General features: G+C 39.6%; 1 protein-coding gene and 1 long non-coding RNA gene across 2 annotated transcripts in view; both read left to right on the top strand.

The window, feature by feature from the left end:
- SLC10A7 (solute carrier family 10 member 7) overlaps nt 1-19,393 on the top strand; it is a 294,226-nt gene extending 274,833 nt beyond the window's left edge. Inside the window, exons 11-12 of the mRNA XM_037830764.1 lie at nt 14,340-14,485; nt 16,635-19,393. Of these exons, the coding sequence (XP_037686692.1) occupies nt 14,340-14,485; nt 16,635-16,664 (176 nt within the window). The 3' untranslated portion in view covers nt 16,665-19,393. The remainder of the gene's footprint in view (nt 1-14,339; nt 14,486-16,634) is intronic.
- Nucleotides 19,394-23,640: 4,247 nt separating this feature from the next.
- On the top strand, nt 23,641-24,347 carry LOC119529008. Its single transcript, XR_005215802.1, has 2 exons — nt 23,641-23,850; nt 24,116-24,347. It is a non-coding gene; the product is annotated as an uncharacterized LOC119529008 (long non-coding RNA).
- The last annotated feature ends 200 nt before the right edge of the window (nt 24,348-24,547 follow it).

Genomic DNA, 24,547 nt, shown 5'->3' with positions numbered 1-24,547 from the left:
TTCTGATGAGGCCTTTACAATTTCTGGGTGAGCCTACAAAGACCCATTTCCCAGGGCTTCCTGCTCATCTGTGCACTTGCTGTCAGTTGCAGGGGGGGGGGGGTATTTTTATTATTAATATTTAGAAAGTTTACCTCTAGCAGAACCAAAATGTGCATCATGGAACAACAGTTGTTCACTGTGTTTGAAGTGAGGAATCTCACCCAGGAGATCTCATTCACTTGAAGTGTCTATCTCTCAATCTCAGCTTGCAGAGATCGATATATAACAATTGTCATTTCGGAGTTGCATCTCTCCAATTATTTATTTGGTCATGTCTCTTACAGAAGTTCATTTAATTGAACAAGACACTATAAACTAGGTTGTGTGTGTTTAATGGCAGCCAGCAACGTGCTTCTTTACAGTAAAGAATCAATGAACCCACAGCTGCAAAATGAGGGTTACATCCAGAACCTCTCTGTCCCAATCTACCCAGCCCCATCCAAACAACTCCAGCCAGAAATTAAAGTTTGCTGCCCACTTTTTAAAGCCATGGGGTATACAGTAGGTTTTTGACAAGTTACTCTAGAGGCAGGTGGAGATGTAAGATTGGCCACAACTCAAAAGGTTCCTGGGTGCCAGGAAACCAGCTGGTTTGGAATGTCATCTGTACAGAAGCTGAACATATTCATGATATCATAGCAGTGACACTTCCCAGAACTGCTTTTGATGCAGGTTTGCTCTATAAGTTGCCAACAAAAAGGTGCTTTTGAAACACAAGCTACTTGATTGATTCATTTTTGATTGATTCATTTGTTCAACAAGTGTTCATTTGGTACCTGCTATGTACCAGGCCCTTTTCTAGGCCCAGAGGTTATGGCAGTGAACAAAATAGAAAAAAGTTCTTGCCCTCATCTAGCTTCCTATCTAGTGGAGTTAAACAAGCACTTAGATAGCACATCAGATAGTGGTAAGTGTTCTAGAGAAAAATAAAACCAGGAAGGAGGATGAGTTGTTTTAGGCTATAGGTGGGAAGGTTTCAGGTTTAAAGGGGACATTTGATCAAAGACCTGAAGGAAAGAGGCAGCAGGCCATGTGGATCTTTGAGGGAAGGAGATTCCAGCCAGTACGAACAGCGAGGACAAAGGATTTGAGGCAGTCGTATTCTTGACATGATGGAGGAATAAGGAGACCAGTGGGCCTGTAAGGAGTGAGGGAGAGAGTGATAGGAGAAAAGGTAAGAGGTGATGGCCTAATGTAAACTAATGTAAATTAATAGTATACTTATAATATTGTTTCATCAACAATATTAATGCAAAAGTATTAATAATAGGGGAAACTGTGTGTGAGGAGTAGGTATATGGGAACTCTGTACTTTCTATGTGATTTTTCTGTAAACTACAAATTTCTCTAATTTAAAAAAGGGGTGGAAGGTTAATGGGAGTGGGGGCCAGTGGTATTGTGTAATGCCATGTTGGCCATTGTACATACTTAACCTTTACTGTGAATTAGGGGGTAGCTATTTGAGTGTTTTGATTGAAAGTGACCAATCTAACATTCCTGTGGCTGCTGTGTTAAAAATAGACTGAAGTGGCCTGGGGTGCAATAGTGAGAAACAGACAACCAGTTAAGAGGCTATTGCTTTAATCCAGGCAAGAGTTGAGGGTGGTTTGAACCAAAGTGACGGCAGCAGAAGTGGAAGTGATAGAAGTGTTGAATTCTGGATATGCTTTGAAAGCAGAGCTAACAGGATTTGCTGGTGAACTGGATGTTATGTAAGAGAGGAATCAGGGATGATTTGGAGATTTGTGGCCTGAGGTACTGGAAGGATAGAATTGACATTTACTGGATTAAGAGCAGATTTCAGTGGGGGGTATGGGGAGGTGTGTGGGGGTGCAGATCAGAAGTTCAGTTTTGAACAAGGTTAAGAAGTCTTTCTGACATGCAATGGAGAGTTGGCATTTTGAGTCTGGATTCTGATCCAGACTGGAGTTTTCAGCATGTAGATGTTATTTAAAGCTACCAGACTGGATTAGATCACTAAGGGAGTGAGCAGATAGAGGAGAAAAGAACTCTGAGCACTGAGCCCTGAAGCACTTCGAAGGTTTCAGAGAATGTGAAATTATCTTGATAATAAAATGATATGAAAATTGAAACCAGCCGGACACACAGGCATCCAAACTTGCAAGCCTGTATTTTTCTCTTATCTCCCAAGGCTGGGTGAACATGAAATCAGAAAGTAGGTGTGAGAACACTTTGAAACATCAAAAGGGAAAGGGCCTGGCATTTACTTGGTGCCTAATAGGTGCTTGGTGCTATATTAGCTACTTGCATTGTTATTTCATTTAATTGTCACAACAACCCTGCACAATAACTATAACTGATCCCATGGTCCAAACTAGAAAACCAAGCCCCAGAGAGGCCTAATAACTGGCCTCTGTTCACATGGCGAGTAAAGAGTGGGGCGGAAACACAGTCACCCATTTGTCTACCTCTGGAGTCCAGGCTCCCCTTGCTCTACCTTCCTAACAGACCTGGCCTGGCTTCCCAAACAGGCTCACATTAGAATCAACTGGGAGCCATTAAGAGTGAGGCAGGGATGCCTCCCACAACTAGCTCATAATCTCTCAGGGTAGACCCATCCATCGTATTTTTAAAAAATATGTCCAAGTGATTCTACTGTGCAACTGGGGTTGAGAACAACTGCTGAGACTACATTACTGTATTTGTATGCATTTCCAAAAAGAAAGTAAGGTAGGATTATACCTACTCATTTTGTTAATAAAATTGACCAATTGTTTACACTGGTTTGTGAAAACCAAAATTATCTGTGTCATGATTAGATATGTTAGCTATATTCAGAGCTTAAAGGATATTGAGGAGATGGGGAAAAAAAAATCAGTATTTCTAGAAATGGCTTCCAGGGTTTTCCTCGATTCATCCTCTGCCTAGAAGTCTCCTAAATGAGGTCTTAACTCCCCAATTTTTATGTCATAGGGAATAAATAAAGGGCAGGGTAGGTTGGCAAGAATGTCATTTAGCCAAGTAAACCACCATCAGCAATTTGCCTCAAACTTAAAAGGTTCAAGTGTTTTTCTTCATTTACATAAAAACTCATAAAAATTTCTGTAAAATTAGACATTTTTCCAGAGCCAGTCAGAGCCGGTTCAAAAAAACATATTTTTATGACCTTCTGTTATTTTTGTTATATGAAATTCTCATTCTATTTTTGATGTTTTCACATCCTCTAAGGAAGTTTAGGGAGACCACTTAGACAAATTTTGTCTTTAGAAGACAATGACTCTTCATTGATAGCTAGAAAAGGAAAAAAGTTGTAATTGCACTCTACTTCTTTCCGCCCTGTCTCCATAAACATGGTAACCTGTCCTGGAAGACACAAGCTAGCATTTGAATTATGTCTTCATGGCTCAGTTCTTAATTCATTCTTGAATTCCCTGTGTGCTAATTACTCCTACATAGCTGTCAGACAGGTGAGGGTGTACCTAGTCTTCTGAGGCAAAAACCTTCGGTTGGCAGAGTTAAACATTTCATTGTCAGCATCTGGTGAGTCTGCTCAGGCCATTCATTAAACATCTTTTCTAATCAGAACATACCTGTTTCAAAACAGAAATAATACCAGCTGCTCATTTTGGGCTTTTCGTACATCTTTACTTACATAAAATGTTCAGCTAATGATAGGATTACAGCCCAGTAACTGAAGGCATAAAACACAATCTTTAATTTTCCCAATGGGCAGAAATTGGTCATCAACCAACCATTATATGAAGCAAGTAAAGTCTGGCCAGACCACAAGCACCTTTGTTAAAAAGGACACCTTGCTTCTTTTCAGACCTTTCTTGTTTAAATATTATTCTCCTTAGGTTTCCCACCTCTTTTATTCTAAGTAGATATTATCAAGCATCTCTTTTCTAGAGTTCCTAAGTACTTTGACGTGTTACTTTGACATTTCAGGTACATAGATAGCATGGTGAGGAGCCCAGACTCTGGAGCCATTCTGTCTGTCTTCCCATCCCAACTACATCCTGTCACTAGCTGTACATGGCCTTGGACAAATTTGTGATCATCCACTGCCTCAGTTTCCTCATCTGCAATGGTAGCTTTGCTCACTTTGTGGATGTGGGGAGTGAATCGGTGGTATTTGCTCTCAGTACAGTGCCTGGCACGTGGTAAGCACTGTGTAGGCAATTGCCACAATCATATTCTGCCTTGCCAACAGACAGATGAAGACCAGAAAGATCCATGAACTCCAGATACGTCTTCTGAGCTGAAGTCCTGGGGCACCTGTGTACCATGTGATTGCTGGAACGCTGAAACATGAATACTGCTTGCTTTTCTCCTAAAGATCTTGATTCCTGGAAAGATTGCTCCTTTATCTTAATTACTTCCTTGGGCATTTAGTTTGTAATCTTATATTTGTTCATTTTTCTGCTCTTTCAAGCCTAAGTCTTTTTGGATAAAGGAATAGCTTTTGAATTCTGGTTTTGAAATGTGAAGCAAGGATAAGCCTCTCAAGACAGTTTCACATAACCGTCTGTTTAGCAGAGCTAAATAGCTCCTGAAACAAAGAGAAAAGAAAACCAAGCTTTAAAAGGGGAGAGGTGGCAGGAGAGCAGGACTAAGGCTAGAGGGGAAGTCATTCCCTTGGACAGCAGAGAAAATGTCTGAGTCCAGGGATATGATGAGACATTTGGGGCCAGCGTCTTCTGTGTGGATTTCAGTGTCCCTTTCCTTTTCGTATGCTTCTTAAAGAGATCACCATATGTCTTTGTACCTCCTGAAGATCAGGAAGGGGAATCTCCTCTTCTGATCACAGCCTCTCTTCTTGTGTTCCGGATTGCTTTCCTTCCTGTTTCCATTTGCCTCCCCTCTGCCCCCACAGTAGTTCCAGAACTTCTCGTTTGCCTAACCCTCATAAACACTCTCCATCCACACAAATTCTGATTCTACAGATCTATTTAGTAGCCACAGCTCCTCAAGCTCTCTTTCTTGTTTGCCCATTACCTGATTCTTTGTAATAAAAAAGAACTAGAAACTGAAAAAAAAGAGAGAGACATCAACATATGACATTTTTCAGGCTGCAGAGTTGAAATTAAAGCTCCGTTTGTACATATCTGTTACACTAGTACAAGGTCATCCTTTTTTTATGCCAGAGTTCTGGTATGTTGAGTTTGTCAGACTTCCTAGGGCAGCTGCTGTTGGCTTTGTATTCAGCAAATTCAAAATTCCATAAATCCATATGGATTCCATGAACCCAACACTGGGGCATTGAGAAAACTGCTAGGTAGCTCGTAGGCATTTATATTATTAATTTGCACCTCATTTGGGTACTATGGAGGACCCTGTGGAAAATAGCATTCAGTGGGATTTTGCAATTCCTTGGAGAGTTTGGAAAGAATTAATTATAGTTGCACAATAAAATCAGGCAAATTAAAAAATGAAGGAGTTAATTCCAGGAATAAAAATTTGTACTAGAAGGGAAATGTAGTCATAGTATATGTTCATGGCTTAGTTCTATTTACATAGTCATTCTAAATATTGATTTATGTATAAACCAATGTATAAAAAGGATAGAAATGTTTTCTTTTAAGTTCAGATTCTCATAAAGCAACAACAGATGCACTGATGCTGTGGTGGTTCATACCAAAGATATATATGGCAGCAATCATCCGTTAAAGATGGAATGACATACAAAGACCTGGGAAAGCCTGTAAAATGTAAATGATCAGCGAGGGTAAGGCAGCACAATCTGCATATTAAATGCCTCAGAGAATCTGAGCTTAAGACAGGTCATTTAGATGAGGGTCAGTGGGAGCAGGTCACATGATCTGGGAAATCCTGCCCCTCTTCCTGGAGGAAGCTGCAGATAGTTGACTGGCCAGCTTTTGGCAGGTCCCAGAATGGGTATGGGCAAGTCCTAGAATAGCTGGGATTACGACAAGAATGGAAGTTGGGGGGCTGTGAAGACTAAGGCTGGCCTGGTCCAAAAAACAACTTTTTCAGGGCAGCTCTAGACTGATCTAGTAGGCCTCTGGCCAATACCAAGCTAAGCCGTACCCATCAACCTGGAAGTAGATGGCCTTTCTTTTCATGCCCTCTGAAAGAGAGAAAAAAATTAGAATGATCAAAATGCTCACTGAATCTATTTCACCTAACAACTTTTTTTTGCATTTTCTCATTGCCCTGCACCATGATTTTTGTTATTGGGTGGAATTTGCTCTTTGCTTAATTAGGCATGTATGCTCTATCTTCTCTCCCTATTAAATTAGTAAGAATGTAAGCTCCATGATGGCAGGAGCTTTTGTCCATTTATTCACTGCTCCTAAAAAAGTATCTGGCACATAATGGATGAATACTTACTACATACCAGGCACTGTGTATTACCTCTCTTACTCTTTATTAAAAAAAAAAAAAAAATCTTTGAAGTAGGCGTTTTTACAGATGTGAATACTGAGGTTAAATAACATGCCTAATGAAGGTTACACTGCCGGTAAATGATGGACATGGGATTCAAATGCATTGAATACTTTAAAAATGGTAGTAATAAGTGTTTTTTACTGAAGTTTATCTTGTCTGAAGATAAATGACTGTGTGTGAGTGTGAATGTGGGTGTGTGAGTGTGTGTGTGTGGTGGGGAAGGCGAGGCAGAGATTGGCCTTCGGTCATGCTAGAAAGATTGGCTGTGGTTCCTCAAAGAGCAGCTGCATTCCTGGCTTATGATTGGGGAGAACCATCTATTCCAATGAGTTTTAAAAGCAAACATGGACTTTTATGAGAGATTCACTAAGGAGGAAGAGATAGAATTCAAAGGACAATGCTTTGGTCATTTGGATAGTAAACTTATGGATGTTTCTAACTAAGAACAAACTAAACAAAAGTGGGAAATTGCCATGACAACTGAAGAGCGAAGCAACTAAATTCCAGATTTGCCAGCAGCTCTCTCCCAAACTGAGTCAAAGGTCTGAGGACGCATTTAAATGGAAAATAAGTCATGTGAATTCAGGCGAATGCATCTTTGAAAGACAGGAAATGATCCAGGTGATTAGAGTATACTGTCTCTTAGCTAAGTGGGAAAATTATGTGTAATATTAGACTTCAAAGACACAAAGGGTATTTTTCAGTATAGTTCCTTTCTTACTCCACATTTCAATACTCATTTAAAATTTTGGGTTCCACAATCAAACCAGTTTCTTTCCCTCCTATGATATCAAATGTATGTTTGTCCTATGACATGTAATCTTTTCCCAGAGAGGTGTGTGAATGCATTCTCTTTAAAGTCTAGTATTCTAAATCTTGTCTTTTTCAACATAGGAAACACTACTCTAGCACCTATTCTTAAATAGTCAATCATTTGTTTATTGTGTATTGAATACTAGCCCTGTCCTTAAATATTGCAGGAGACTAAAAGAAAAACATACTTTGCTTATATTTATGAGCATACAACATAATCAAATGACAAACTAGGAAGGATACCTTTGTTTCTCAAAAAAGGAAAAAATCAATAAAGAGGCCACCTTCATGGTGGAGGAAAATATAGAGCTGAATCTAGATGAACCCATAGGATTTGGGCATGTGGAGACCAAAAAGGACAAAATCCAGGCAATGGCTCAGCTTTTACAAAGACAAAGGGCTAGGCCTGAGCCAGTAACAGCAATTGGCAACTGAAAATTTGGATTAATGGAGTCAACACAGGTTAGTGATTAAATTAAATAGACTGAGGGCCCAGTCCTGCCTCTGCCACCTACAGATGTATAATAGGCAAGTTAATTAATTTAAAAACCTCAATTTCCTCATCTTTAAATGGGAAAATTGCCACCTATTTCCTAGGGCTGTTGTAAGGATTAAATGAGATAATGCATGCAGAGCACTTGGCATGCATCGAATACTTTAAAAATGGTAGTAATAAGTGTTTTTTGCTGAAGTTGGAGAGGTAAAGGATTTGATGGATGGGCACTGGAAAGCCATTGTAGTTCTTGGCTTTAATTAATGTGTTTTAGGAAGATTAATCTGGCGGTGGTATGGGGGATTGATGAGGGGAAGAGACTGAAGACAGGGAGATATGTCAGGAGGCTAGAAGAGTCATCTTGGCTTGATTTTATGAAGAACTGAATTAGGAAGGTGGCAGTAAAAAACTGAGGGAAAAGGAAATGGTAGCTGGAGGAAAGAATCTACCAAATTTGGTGACTTCATCTAGAGGTTGAAAGACAAATTGGATTTGTCAAAGACGATCCCCAAGCTTTGAGTTACAGAAACAGAGGGTAGACACAGCACTAGGCCAGCACTCATCCCCTCCATGGCAGAAAGCTCTTGTGTGAGGGCATGAGCTGCTCGAATGCAGGCCCCAGAAGGCAGGGCCTTGTTGGTGTGATCCTCCTTATAGCCCCAGCACCTAGAACAGTAATTCACTGATAGCAGAGGTCAGAAAAGTATTTTTGAATGAATGAATGAATGAATGATGGGAACACTGTATGCCTACAAGAAGATAAACTCTGAACAATGATGCTAACTGGAGAAAGTTTATATATTGTGAACAATAGAGCAGACTTCAGTGGGAGAAATGAAATCCACATGTAATCTGTGAAGAAAAATATCTGTTTGTCAAGGAAAAATTAAAAGCTGTCCATCCAGTTGAAACAGTGACTGTTGAAATTTGAACACTCATGCAAAGGGAATTCAGAGAGCATAAAATAAACATACTTAAAATAGGAGGAAAGAAAACCTTGCTCCTATATGTATTGTTTTATCCTTTCCATCTTGGGTATAGAATAAAAGAAAACTCTTACTTGCTTGCTAGAAGAAGAAAGCCCTGACTTGAAGTTCCTGGTTGGCAGATGTCATTTGAAAGCTCTGCTTCTGGAATATGCTGCAGTGTCAAACTCTGTTGGATAATTTTAGACAAATGTGTCATGTGTGACATGGAAATATGGCATGCTGTACATTAGTGATTTCCCAAGTGTTTGGATCAGGTAGTAATGTACTGAGAAAGTGCTCTTTATCTATCCGCACGGTACTTGTAGAGCGGTGAGGAAATGCTCTTGGTGGAAATTACTTCAGTCAGAAAAAGAATCCATTTACAATATGTGCCTTCTAACATCTTTCAGACAATGCATTGTATTAAAGAGGCATTTTTTGATTAATGTTTTATAAACATTTTTCAGCATGACAGCTTAAAGTCCCTGTAAAATTGTAAATGCGTGCATCGTGTTCACTTCCATAAAGTCAAATGCCATCTCATAAAGTCTAGTTGGAGCCTGTCAACCATGGTGACACAGAATCAGTACCTGGGAGCATTAAAATTAATTTGCTTCATTTATATTACTGCAGCGATAGCAAGAGGAAGAAAGTCCTATATTTAAATTTTACTTTAAAAAAACCTCTTACCAGTAAGTTTGTTTGGTTTTTTAAATTATTACTGTTCTTTCCCTAATTAACAAATGTGTTGAAAACATAGTGATGCTCTGCAGAGTAACTTTAAGATGGAATCTGAAAAATACAAATCCATTCATCCAACACACTCCTTTTGAGCACTGTCTATATGCTCGGAGATGAAGAAGAAATAGTCCCAGATCCTCAGAAGCTTACAGGTTAGGGAGGAAAACACACAAGAAGCTGGCAATGATGTCAAGTATGGTGAATGCTAGGCTGGAATGCCCCAGGGCGTAGCATAGAGAGGTTCTAAAGGTCAGCCTTGGGGCATCAAGGATGGCTTACCAGAGGAAATGGCATCAGAACTGAGGGCTAAAGGATATGGAGGAGCAGGGCAAGGCAAGAAGTAGGAGATGAATATTCTAGGCAAAAGAACTTGTGGGCAAAGGCCCAGACATGAGATAGAGCATGGTTCATGGGCAAGGGTGGGTGGGGAGAGAACTACAAAATGCTCCTCATGGCTGGAGCCCATGGGTAGAAGAGAAGAGGAATGAGCAGATGTGGAGGGAGGAGGGAAAAGAGTCAGGGCCAGATCATGAGGGTCCTGGTGCACCATACTAGGGATGTAGCCTGTGTGACAAACTCCTGAGGGATCTGGCCAAATCAGGTTTACACTTTAGAATCTTCACTCTGGTGGTAGAGTGGAAAATGGCTTGGCAGGACAAAGCTGAAAGCAGAGAGACCAGTTTGGAGATGCAAGCCAATGCAATGCAGGAAGGTTAGGATGACAGAGGTATGAATGGTGGGAGATGAGCCCAGTAAAGTAGTTAAATGCAAGACAGTGTCCCATCTGCCTAGCCCATTCACAGGTAGTTAATCAGTTATATGAGTGCTAATTGAATGAATAAGTGATCAAGTGCATTATTAAATGAGGGAGTGGAGACTATGACACGCATCAGACATGGAATAAAAGGTACAGCTGATTTTCATTGATTTGACTTGAAGATCAAATTTTGCCAACTTCATGACAAGGTGACAGAAATAAGAGTATAGTGAGTGCAGTGGCTCTTGGCAGCTTCACGACACTCTCCGTTGAGTTTCTGGTTGTTGTCCTAACAGTGGTGGAAACATTGCAAAGATACCCCGGAGCCGAGATATTAAACCCACTGTTTCCAGATGATTGCCACCACAGCACTGAGCACTAAATGGAAAAGTTAATGCTCATTCTGTTTACCCCAACTTCTCTTTCTACTGTGACCTTTGAGAAAATGAAAATGCACTGAGTAGAAGCTCCGTTGGTATTGGTGGTAGAGGAGGCAGGGAAGAGACTGAAAGAAAGCAGAAAAAAAAAAAAGAAAGGTTGGAATAAATAGGGGATTAAGAAGAACCCCTAATAACTGAAACGGAAAAGAATAAGATAGATTTTAAGACTGAAAATAAAGTTTCCTAAACAAATAATACATGACTTGAATTGCCAGACACCCCATCCCCATCTCCCCCACCCCCTATGACCGACTTGCTGTGAGTCCCACGTGAGGACCATTGCCAAGGACACGTGCAAGAAAGGGACCTGGACCCTGAGCCCTAGAAGCTAATAAAGTAATATGCCAAGGGATTTGTTTTTCTGGCATGTTTTTTTCAATCACATTTTTAACATTAGCCACATGGGGGAAAGAGGGTGATAGGAAATTTGATTAATGATTAGCAAGAAGGTATTCCAGGCCCAAAAGTGATGAGAAATTCCTATTTAATTTGACACATGCCTACTGCAGATGCAGGTCATCTTTTTCAAGTAAGGCAAATAAGTGTCATAAAAGGCAAAGTAAGAAAAAGAGCCTATGTAATCAGAGTCAGTCAGGAAACAGAAACCACTTTTTCAATATAGGAAATTGATTAAATAGTGTTGGAAAACTGAAAAGGTCAAAAGGGGGCAGTGAGGTAACAAAGGAGTAATAACTGCAGAAGTAGCTACCACTCTGGAGCAGGGGGAACAAAGAGAAGCAGTTGGGGTTTTCAGATCCCAGAAACTTGAAGGAGGAACCAGCAGAGCTGGGGCTCAGACCTCTGAGGAGAGGGGCGCTGCTCCACTACTGCTGGTAGCTCCAGGGGAGCCCAGTGAGCCAGGCCGGAGCCCATTACTGCTGCGCAGCCAGGATGCCGTTGCCAGCAGGAGCCCCAGCAACTGGAAAAGAAACCCCCTGCTCCTGCTCTTTCCTCTAGAGCCACCTATTGGCAGAACTTAACAGAGAACCAGCTCAGAAGGAGGAATGAAGATTGCAGAGTCCCAGCCCTTCCTCACAGAGCAGTATATAGAAGGCTGTGAGTGAGGATGAGGCAAGAGCTGAAGGACCACAGAGTGCTAGAAATAGAACCTGATCCACACTAGTGTGAGGGTTCAAAGAAGTTGGAGGGCACTTGTACACTGAAGTCTCTTGAGAGCAAAGACTTGGCTGTGTCTTTGAATCCAGGGCTCCCTTGCTAGTGTTGAGGTGGCCTCAGCAGGTGCTTGGATTTTCACCCATATGGATTCACAGGGACATCCTGGTGTGGATAGCAGGGGATTCTCATAGACCTGCTGCCCCTGGAAGTCGTTCTAGGATGGGTCCAAAGGGAAATGAGGTCCAAAAGGACTGCAGGACTAGAAAGCTTTTTACATACCAGGACCTCATCTGTTTGAGCTGGAACTGTAATCCCCATGGCATCTTGAACTGACCTTACCTGATACAGAGAACTGGAAATTCAGATAGCCTGGGTTGCAGTTCAGACTCCACCACTTGGGAAACTTACCTGACCACTAGGTGCTCCAGTTTCCTCATCAGTAAAACGGTGAAAGCAATAGTTTCACCAGCCTCACACAGTTGTTGTGAGGCATCGTGGAGTTAGTAAAGGGAAAGCACTTGACAAGGCAGAACAAACAGTAAACACTCCACACCCTTAACCATGTTAACCATTGCTATTATCGTTGTTATTGCTGTCTTTGTGGGCCTAATTCATCCCATGAAAGTGAGTTTCTGATGTTGCTGACATTGATACCTTGTATGTTTTGCTGTCAATTTTTTAAATTATCATAGCAGCACCTGTGATTGTCTCTATGGCTTCCCTTCTGAACCCACCTAAAAAGGTAATATTCCATGAAAGCTTGCTGAGGAATGGCACAGAGCCCAGATTCTTAGCCAAGTAGGAACAAGAATTAAGGGTATTTAGACAGCAGCCATGGTACTTGATTTAGGGTCAGAAACCCCTGCTCTGACTGCGTGTGTGTGTGTGTGTGTGTGTGTGTGTGTGTGTGTTAGTCTGGGGACCCCTGGGGGTCGTCAAGGTCAAAATAATAATACTCTGATGGTATTTGCCATTTTACTGTGTTGATGTTTGCAATGATGATATAAAATCAATAATGGCTAAACTGCAAGTGCCTTAGCACGTACCAGAGTAAAGGCAGTGGGCACTAAACTCTGCTAGCAGTCATTGTGTTCTTCATTGCCTTGCACTCATAGGGGGAATAAAAGGCCAGTATCACTTAACACTGTCCCCGTGCTCTTATAATTTTTAAGGACAAAATATCTATACTTCTATCATCTGCTCCCTTTAGCTCATCCCCCATCTCCCAATTTCTTTGCATCAACACTTTGGGTCATGAAATGAGTAATCTTTATTGGAAATAGGAGTTGAGTTCAGTTCTTAATATTTTCCTGCGGCGGTAACTTTCCAGGTCTGTAGTATAAGAAGCTGCTTTTTAACTATAAATGGATTTTAAGCATATTTTTTAAAAGGAAACTCTTATTTTGGTTTTATATTAGTGGGAAGACAGAAGCTGTGCAAAAATCTAAATGTGTACTTTTGATGTTCTGAGACTTTATGTTTGGGAAGGGTTAAGTGTTTTCAGTTTATGGCAATGATATGTGAGGCTGTGAAAAAGGAAGCAGTCATGAAATACATTTTTGCGTAAAGGCTTGAAATTTATTAGAAGGTAAAAATAATTGAAAAAGCAGGGCCTTCCTTGTTGGGTTATAATAAAAAGTTATTTATTACCACCATCATGTGTGTTATTGTTTAGGAACTTAGGTCCTTTTCAGAGGCTGCTCTCAGAGAAACAAGAAGAATGCTAAACCGTTAAAGCTACCCAATTGAAAGAGCTGACGAGCACGACCATATTAAAACAATCGGTGATAATAGTTAAACTGCCAGTGTCTATTAGTTATGGAAGTTCAATAGGTACGTTCTCTAGGCAGCTGCTGACAAAACATGCACCCCTCCGTCTTTGGTATAATATAATGGTGGACTCATGAAGTAGCGTTTATTTACCTGCGCTCCAGTAAGACCATCAGTGTGAGGTTTAAAGATTCAGCACTAATCTCACAATTCACCTGCCGGACACAAGATTGCATGGGCCTTATTGTCAAATGCTTTGAGGTCCTGGACCAAATGAGAACGTGCAAACCCTTTATTAATGTTCATTTGGCTAAAGTGCCCTCCTATTTAGAGCAGGATACACCATACATTATCTTCCCGTGTCCGTTCAGCTCTCAAAAGTGAGAGTTTGGGGTTTTGAAATAGTGCCAGACAGACCTTCCTAAAAACCAACAGACTGTCTCACTTTAAGGATGAAGAGACTCTTTTTTAACCTCTGCCTTGCCAGGATTTCTCAGCCTTCTTGCAGCAGCCCTATTCCACGCCGTCTTCTCTCCTCTCCTGGTCACACATGCTGCTAATTTATAATGACAGTTAACTGTGCCCTCAGACCCTGACATGTTCTCAACTTCAAACTGTTCTGGTTAAAGCTTAGAGCATTATATGGTGAAAGGAAGGTGGAAAGAGGTGGTGACTTGTTTGACACCTCCCCTGTTCAGTTCTCTGGGCACACATAGGGGGAAACATGCTAAAGACCTTTTCCAAAGTTCTGATTTTAATGGAGTGTGTCTTTAATTTGGCGACAGACTGAATTTGCCTCTGTGTTTTCTATTTTCTTTGTTCATCAGGAATTCCAATGCTGAAGATAGTGTTTGCAGGCCATGAGTACCTGTCTTTAATATCTGTGCCCTTGCTCATCTACCACCCTGCTCAGATCCTCCTGGGGAGTGTGTTGGTGCCAACAATAAAGTCTTGGATGGTGTCAAGGCAGAAGGTGAGACTCTAGAAAGATCTTATTTGGATCCAGACTAGAGTGAAATGTTGTTCTTGAATCTTAGATGTTCAGACACTTTACCTCTTTCTTGTGTACATATTTTCTTAGCTAAATTCCATAATATGAGTATATTGATCCATTTCAGTTTGAACAGGATGGATTGAAGATGAAGAGGTTTAAATTGCTATAAAAGTATAATTGTACTAAAAATGCAGCTTTAAAAAGCTCTTCTTAATTCATTCCTATAAAAGGGCATTTTGCGTGGGGTAAAGATTCAGTAAATATACTCAAAATATATACCCCTCCACTCTGGGGCACACTATCTTTGTCCCACACAATCTTTCACGTATGTCCTGATTACACATCCCTTTCTAAATTTGGCACAGCCTGGCTTTACCTAGAGTTCCTGCTTTATTTTTAATTTTCTAAACACACAATTCATACTTTGTTTTTCATTTTCCAAACACATACCTTCTTTGTAAGGCAAAACCAAGTATTTGGGCATTAAAAATAAAATGTACGTAGCAAAGGAGCCCACACAATGTTAACTCCATCACACTTGGCTCAGGGCCTTGTTGCATACTAGATATTTGTGGATTTGATTTCCTAAATTATCAGCCAAAATAAGGTAAACTGGGCGATTCACGAGAAGCTCAGATGATGCAGATATCATGGTAGCCTCAATGAAGGGGGGTTCTTTGCAGTAGGTTGTACTTCACAGGTCTTATTTTTGCCTGTACGTGAGGCAGTGAATGTTATTCAGGGATGTGAAGGAAGAAGAGACACCCAACAACAAAGTGTCCTGTTAAGCGCTTGTGTGCTAAACACAGCCCATGTAGTACCTGGTCCAGAGCTTGGACTCTTGAGCAGCCTGCCCAGGCTCACATGCTGGCTCTCTACCACTCCCTCATTGTGTGGCCTTGGGCATGTTTCTTTGCTTCTCTGTACCTCAGTTCTGCCTCTGAAAGAAAAATGATAATAGGTACACTCTAGAGTCGTAGAAGATTACATGGCAGGTGTTTAATTAAAGCTCGCTGCTATAATCATTGTTGCTGTCAGTGTTGTTCATCATTGTTTACAACATTGTTCACAGCAGGCTCTGCTGTGCCCAGTCTACAGATTAGGAAATAGGCTCAGGTGATGTAGTAGTTGAGTCAGTGGCAGAGTTAGGACTTGAACCCTGGTATGCTCGGTCCCCCAGATCTTTCCCCTACACCATGTTGACCCTCCAAATAGAAGTACAACATTGCTTTTAGAACGAGCACCGTAGGCCCCTGGGATCACGCCTGGAAAGTTTAGCCTGTCCAGCACATACACTCATTTAGTTATTTAGCATAATGTTAATGATTCCTATTCCTTGCTGGGTACTATTTCAGGCTTTGGTCCTCCTACGAAGAGTTGGTAGAGAAGCAGTTTATTACCTTTTTCTTTCTTTTAACCTACACCTCTTTGGGAAACTACAAATAATACTTTCATTTCTATTTATGCTTAAATTTATCAACACACATCATATGCATTGTAGGTCTGAAATTGTACATATAAATTTTGACAAAGAATGAAGAAAATTATTTGAAAGTGGCAATACTCTATCAATAATATGCAGTCATAGTGGACAGCAATTAATTAGAGTGATTTTTTCATCTAAATGTTTAAAAGTTCTGAGATTTTTTTTTTCTCCAGAGAAAGAGAAACATTTCCAAAAGGGAGACTAAATGGAACAATGCTGTTCATTTTCTCTCACACAGAAATCACTCCAAACCGGGGACCACTGGCTGAATTAGAATAACCAGAAGTCCTGGGATATTTATCTGTCCCATTTGACTCCTAAAATAAATACAGCAAGTCAGCCCTCAGGATATCAATGAGGGTCTTCTCTGCTTTGCAGACAACACTGATTGAGACCCAAGCCCTCCATCTAGTGCCCAGTTGGACAGTAGAAGTGGAGGCTGAGGGCATGGGTGGGGGTGGTGACAAAGTCCCCCAGTGAGATAGGAAGGTGAATCTGTTTGTATCCAGAAGTTTGGATTATTGGTTATATAACGCTCTCTGGGCCTCTTCCTCCTTCTAGTAGCATAGATTATCTGTGTTAATTGATGCTTTCGGTTTGCTCATGGATACTGTCTGAACAGCTTGTGTTCCTTTCTTGTAGGGAGTGAAGTTGACGAGGCCAACCGTATAACAAAGGACGCGCTCCTTACTCAGTGATGTATATATGTACAGGATTGTACATACAAAACAATTCCGAAGACTCGTACTTGTGAATGTTGCTTTGATGCATATTTTATTTTTTTACACAAAAATATGATATACCTGTTTAAGTGCCTTAAAATGTAATTGACAAGAGCGCTATTTCCAAAACCTACTTTGTTGGTTACTACCGGGTGGGGTACAGTATTTTGGAGTTGTTTGTTTTTCCCCTAACACAATGAAGAGTCATAGTAAGTGACAAAGGGCAAACATGATTTCTCTGCGCTACCTTTGTGCAATACAGCTCTTTAATTGTTACTGTACTGTTTGAAATGAGGTCAGACCATCAGGAAAATGCCCTTCTGATGACCCGGAAAATTTCCAAAGTCTTATTCATGAATACTTTGAGTTACTGTGTGATTCTTTTTTTCTATGACTGTGACATCTCTCTTTTTTATCAACTCAGCAGGCTCATAGATGGAATAGATACTGAAAAGCATAAGTTATCTGCATTTCTTGGCATCATTTTTTAGACATTCCTTCAAATAGTTTCCACATGGAAATTTCCCAGTTCCATTACAAGAGATTATGGTGTTATGTTCTTAAATTTATTATAAGCTCCTTCAAAGAAATGGCCTGCTGTTTGAGTTATGAGTGAAGTAAGTGAAGTTTTGAGGTAAACTACAGAATTTAGTTGGGGGGGAGGGGGTATTTCAACATGTTTTTCCTCTTTCTTCCATAAGTTTCTTTCTTGCCTGTTTTCCAGTTCACACCTTGCAAACTCATAGCAGTTAAATTTGAGACACAGAAATGTTACAGTCACTTTGAGAGCAACAATGAATAAAGATAAATTATCTTCACATTCCTCAACAGAGACCAAATTTTTTTTCCTGTTACGAAGGTGTGACGAGCACTTGCCAAATTGTCCCTCTTAGCCATAGCAGCCTGTTACGTCCTTGAATTAAGCACACTTCAGGCATTTGAGACAATTTATTAAGGAGAATTTCCTTGGCATATTTGACAACTGTTTGCAAATTTTTTAAAAAGAATTAAATCATATTGCTCTTACGTGTAAATGAAAACATAAAGGTCATGGATGCAAACAAGTGTTACATATACATATTCTATCTAGCCAGATGGAAGAAACATGGGCACAGAAAGTATAAAAACATTCATTAATCAGAATATAAAGTAAAATTAATTCTCATTTGGGCATCAGCCTTCAAAGGAGTATCCACTATTTGGTTCTCTTATGGCTGGAAGAACTTTAATTGGACTTGAACAGAGAACGTAAAGCAATGTGTAGAATTAAGGGAGCACTTTTTCTCTGTTGCCTGTGCACCATTCTGTCCTCCTGTCTGCATGTCCTTTCTTGGTTTGATGACATGATGGTCTCAGTGAGGCCCTGCTGTATCCTCAGCAGCTGTTTGTTGTTGTCGTGTCAACAACAAAAAAATCATTCCTTAGAATTTTACCAGGTTTACCAGTAATGTAAATTTATATTATTGTTACTACCAGGTCTTGTCTTTTGTTACTTCTGACTCATTTCAATGCCATTGAACCCCATGAATTTCACAGGAGCTATCCTTAGTGTAAATTTTAGGACTACTGCAGGACTCTGAAGAAGTCTATGCTAAATAGGCTGGGGTACACACTGTTGTCAAGAATTTTGTTTGTTGTCTAAGTGACAGTAATTTTGCTTGATACTTTTGATGCTTGCATATGGAGCATAGAAAGGTTTTCATTCTTTCTTCCCTTAAGCTTCTTTAAATTTCAGAGTAAATGGAAATGTCTACGTTTCTGTCCGAGCTATCGTAAAAACCTTTCTAGCTAGCATTTGCATTCTGATTTTTTTTTCCCCAACTGATCTACCTCTATTGTCTAACACCTATAGTAGGTGCGATTATGGGATAAAATTCAACTGTAAAGGCTATAATACATTTTATCTTTTGCTTTAAAAAGTATGTTTTGTTTTCAAATAATCTTCTTTACATAGTGAATTTCGGTGGCATTAGTGGCATTAGTGATATATTTATGCCTGTTTCCTTTTTTTTACACAAATCTGTGGCATATTTTTCCATAAAAAAAATAAAATTGAAATTTATTTTTAATTCATGTTTATTGGAACTGAATTATTCATATCTAAAATATTTCATTATGTTTATGTACTGTCAAGCTATCTGGTTTATGCATTTTTGTCTAAATGTATTTATGAAAGAAATACATTAGACTATTTATGTTGATGCGACTATTTTTCCATTTGGATTTGTAAAAAGTTTGTTTTAATAATGTTGATCTTTCCATATGTTCTTTCTAAGTTTTAAAGTTTTGTGTACTTTTAAAAAAATGTTCCTATTCTGTTTAAAATTAACACACCTTTTGGTAATATTTAATGTTTGTTTATGCTAAATACCAAATTTTTTCAAAAGGATTGGTGAAGTAAGAAAGTGAATTATTTATGATGAATTGAAGATGAAAATAATTCTATGATTAAATGAAGAGAAGTTTTGGAAGTCATCAGAGAACCTGTGGCTTATTTTTAACCTGATTTCAGATGTACTCATAATGCCTTCCAAGTATCTGTCGATTGCTCTTGACTCATTCCAGTACAATCATATCATCTGTAGTTAAGTAGATGTACACTTCATAATCTCCACAGGTTTCCATATCAAATAAATTCTACCCTCACCCTCCACCACACCATAGTGTTAAAATACAGGAACAGCCCCTTTGTTTTTTTTTTTAAGACATGTTTTCTCTGCATCCAGGTGGAGAACCAAAAGAGAAACATACCCAACAGAAGGGGCAAAATTTGGGTCATCTGAATTTCTGCCACCCTCGTCATATTCTTGAGGGACAGAAAGGAGAAAACCTTAGATCCCTTTTCCAGTGTTTCCTTGAGAGCAAGTCAGCTGGCCTAGAATTTCATTCCTTTGTAGTCTTATCTCTGTTCTCTTCTCACCTTAGAAATCCTCCCCCTGGAGGACCAACCTAAATGTCACCCCCTCCGGAGGCTTTCCTGGCTTCCCCAGCCAGGACTAGACGTGCTGCGTTTGGTTTGACTTTGGAACATGCCCTCAAGTGCTCTGAAATCCTTGCATCCTCTAATCATTAGTTTACATTTCTGTCTCCTCCAGTGTGGTCCTCATTTAGGTTTTTTTAGCTACCAGGCCTAGCACATTGTTTGGCTCAGAGTAGGAGCCAACCAAGATGTATTGACTTTGCAAATTGTGATCTTAATAAGTAGGATGTGAACCTTCAAAATTATGAGAGAGCTCTTCCCTAGGTATAGATCATTACTAATTTACAAGTAAACTGACTTGTTGCTACTCAGTCCTGAATAAAACTGTGAAACATCACATTGTGCTACGCATAGACATGCATTGCTCAAGAGCTGTGTAAATGTTAACTCTCCAAGGTGAGACTGCAGCTGGGATATCCAAACAACTTGCATCTTATATGGATTTGACCAAACAATAAACTCACAATAATTCAAGCTAAATCAGATTGGATAGATCTGAATTAGTGAACACTATATGTACATTAAAAATCAAGAATTTCCTTATAGAAATTCTGTCATGCCTACTGTAAAGACCAAATAAAACTTATTGTGATAGTTGATGTGTATATAAACAATATCCAAGAGGTGTTAAAAGTTTACTCTCCTTAACAAACCGACTAATCTTATTTACACAGTAGAACAGTTTTCTCAAGAGAGGGTAAGACACCAACCCCATTTAGAGGGGAGAAAATTTCCCATAGTTCCTGGAGAACTCACCACCCACTCGATTATGAGAAACTGAATTAAAAATTAAATGCTGTCACTCTGATGATCCGTCAGTGCCAATATGATTGTCAACACAAGTGCCGGCAAGGGCACTGAAATCGGGACCGTGCTGAGTCACAGCAAGGCTACCCAGATGACCCCGAATGGGCTTTTCCAGATCTCTAGGGACAGTTTAGAATCTCATGTAATTCAAGCGTCCCCAAGCTGATGTGCAAGGCTGCTCAGAGACACGAGAGGACCTCAGTTTGAGAAGCACTGCTTTAGATTAGATCTTGGGGCTGTTCTTACTTGGAAATCCTGCTATGCCTCTTCAGACTACCAGAATTGTTGTATCTGGAGTTTTTAAATTAATTTTTAGAGTAACACATGATCACGGTGAGGAAAGAAAAAAAAGAAAAGAAATCAAAGCCTATAGAAAGGCAGCTACCCAGTTTCGCTCCCAGAAATAGCCCCAGAAAACACAGTGTATGTATGTTCAGGTTTTTTTTTCTATGAATGTTCAAATCTATTTTTAATAAATTTATTTTTAATATTTTAAACTTTCAAGCCTGCATTTTTTTTTCTCTTAGTGTATCTCAAACATCTTTTCATGTCAGTACATGTGATTTATTTACTGGCTGGATAATATTTCACAGAATAAATATTCTGTATTGTATTTAATCAGTTCATGTTGATTCTTTCCAGAGTTTTACTACTGCAGATACCATTTCATCCTAAAATAAATGACCTAAGATAAATTCCTAGAAGTAAAATTGCTTGGTCAAGGACATCATTCTTAGTGTACTTTTAAATACAGCAAGGCTCATAACAACTCTGCAAAATAAATATCTTATTTTAATAAGTATATTAAAGCTATATATTTAAACTAAAGTATTAGAGAAAATGACTTCTTTAATATTTTAAGCTAGCATAATTACCAAGTGCATACTATGTGCCAAGCACGGACCTGCTTGCTTTACATACATTAACGCCTGTAACCTTTATGATGACCCTATAAGCTAGTTTGTATTATTATCCCATTTTACACAAGAAGAAATTGAGGCACAAGGTACCTTACCTGATATTACTCCAAAGCTCACGCTCCTAATTTCCCACAAGTTTTTTTCATGGTGAAGAGAAAACCGGAACCTCCAAGCCATCTCTCTAAACCCTTGTGCTATGTACACTGCCTGAGGCACACACAATATATGCCCCAGCTGACCCGCTGGTTGCCTGTGGCCTTGCCACTGCAAGTGTGGTCTGCAGACCAGCAGCGTGGGCAGCCCCAGGAGTTTCTTGGCAATGCAGAATCTCAGGCCCCACCCCAGGTCTAATGAATTAGAATCAGAAATAGTGACAAGATCTCCCTGTAATTGTTACAGACATTAAAGTTTAGGAAGCATTGACCTACAGAGCGAAACATTTCTTCTTAAAGGACTATGTTTCGGTTTAGTAAGGCTAATGAAATGCCATATCCCAGAAATGGGTTGACTTTTCCAATGGGGATTTATTAGTCTGCCAATTTACGGTTCTAAGGCTGTGATAATGTCCAAACTGAGACATCAACAGGACAATACCTTCTCTGAAGAAAGGCTGTTGGCATCAGGGACACTTCTGTCACATGGCAAGGCACATGGCTGGTATCTGCTAGTCCTTCTCTCCTGGGTTTCATTGCTTTCAGCTTCTGGCTTCAGTGGCTTCCTCTTTTGGCAACTCTGGGGGCTTTTCCTCTATAAGCTTCTCTTAATTTCACATCTCTTTTAAAGGACTCCAGTCAGAGAATTAAGACCCACCCCAAATAGGGTGGGTCACATCTCAACTGAAATAACTTAACCAAAAGGTTCCACCCACAGTAGCTCTACACCCAGAGGAATGGATTGAAAGAACATGGTCTTTTCTGGGGTACAGAACAGCCTCAAACCAGCACAGACTATAAGCGAAGTATCCATCAGCTGGTAAATGGTGAATGTGGCTTACCAGGACAATTCAGTTCAACTCAATTAAACAAAGAAATGAGTTTCCAAACTCCATTGTAATAGAGAAATTTCCACAGTTTAACAGATCTGAATCCCTATAACCAAAAGTAATCGCTATCTGTGACACTTCCTAATTGAAAGTTTTGGAACAATGCAGAGAAGTTTTGACCTTTTCATATGTTTTTGTAATAAGTAGGAAAATAAACATTTAAAGAAACACATTGTTTAATTCAGCGGGAATTTCCTGATTATCCATTGCATGTTAAGCCCTGAGAAAGCATTGTGATAAATTATAGGAACTACATATCTGGTCTTTATAAGTCTAATCCATTTGGGAAAATAAACACGTAGAAATTCCTATATCTAGAAAGATATACTGTGTATATATAACATGTTCTACAGATAAATGTTTGAATGTATATAATATAGAAAATATGTTAAATATGTAACATATGCATACAGATACATAAATATAGATATGTATATAGATACAGATATAATCCATTAGTGCTAAAGAATAGAAAGTAAAGAAAAAATCAATATAATTGGGTATTTTTAATAGAATAAGAAGGCAATAACTCTTATAAACCAGATGTCAGCTAAGCCACCCTTCAAGATTTAGGTGAATCACTGCCCTACCTCCTAGGAGGCATCCAAAGTCCTTCCTATAATATCTGGACTCTGAAGAGCTCACATTTCAGAAGCCACTCTTGGTTCCAAGCTCCTGCTCCCACTGAACTCTCTAGCATCTTGCACTTCATGGCTACTCTCTGCTCTGCACTCCACCAACCCAGATGTGGAATCTGGGTCCATTCCTGGATTTCTACCCAAGTCTGGACACACAGCTTTTCTGAATGTTTGGGGATGTACAGAGGGTTCACATTGTCTCAACAGAGAGTTCAATACTAGACAGCCTGTTCCTACCCATCTCCCAGCCACCTGTCACTTGGAATTTCCCACTGACTCTCTTTTCCTGGAGGCCCTGGCCACCTACCCTGTTACCAGCTCTCCTGTCCCCCTCCTTTCTCTCCTTTTCTCTCTCCTACTCCCAAATCCAGAAAAATGTAGCTAAAGAATAGAAAGTACAGAAAAAATCAATATAATTGGGTATTTTTAGTAGAATAAGAAGGCAATAACTCTTATAAACCAGATGTGTTCATTCTCTGACTTCCTGAACATGCCCCAGGCCTACATACAGTAGCCACAGGATAATTAAAGAGCCGTATTCCCCTTCATGGCTGTATAACCTGGCAGAAGCTCCATAGTCTCCATTTTCTTCTCTTTTAGGCCAGTTCACGTTCCTAAACTGGGCGTTAGAATGAGATGATATGAGGATTCACGTATGTCCCAGACAAGCTGTACCCCAAATGTCAGAGAGAGGAGGAGAAGGGAGACTCTTCTAGCTACACTAGAAAATGGGCAAAGGATATGAGCAGGTAAAAGTCATAGAAGATGAAGTGAAAACAGATGATGGACAAATTTTAAAATATCAATCTTGCCAGGGATCAGGGAAATGGAAATTTAAATGAGATACCGTTTCACCTATGAAATGGGCAAAAAGTTTAAAGATTTATACTATCCCAACACTGACCAGTATGCGGAAAGTACACGTGACTACTAGTGGGAGCATAAATGGGAATAGACTTGTGGAGGGCTGTTTCTGATTACCTGTGTTCTTCAACTCAGCTCTTTCATTTCTAGGAATCTTCCCTGCAGAAATAGACAAGTGCACAAGGATACAAGAATTTCTTTGGACCATTAAGGCCAAAAAATGGAGACCACCAAAATGCCCCAAATCAGGGAAGTGGTTGAATAATCAACTGAGTGCTCTTCTTATGGAATGTTATTTAGTCATTCAAAGGAACAAGAGTAGATTACCTTGTAATTACAATGTATTATTGAATAGGGAAAAAATGAAATTTCAATTAAAATATGCAATTTGTAGTCCTATTTTTTCCATATAGATAAAATATATTTTACATATGTATAGAAACAACACATGCATTTAAAAAGTTAGGAAAATAATCATAACTAAGATTTTTGGGCTCTTTGTATATGCCTGACACTATTCAATCCCCATACATTATGTCATCTAACCCTCTCAAAAATCTTATGTGGTAGGTAGTAGTATTG

The sequence above is a fragment of the Choloepus didactylus genome, chromosome 3 (assembly GCF_015220235.1).
Source record: "Choloepus didactylus isolate mChoDid1 chromosome 3, mChoDid1.pri, whole genome shotgun sequence".
NCBI lineage: Eukaryota > Metazoa > Chordata > Mammalia > Pilosa > Megalonychidae > Choloepus > Choloepus didactylus.
The sequence above is the reverse complement of the archived record's forward strand: the minus strand, read 5'-3'. Positions and strand labels throughout refer to the sequence as shown.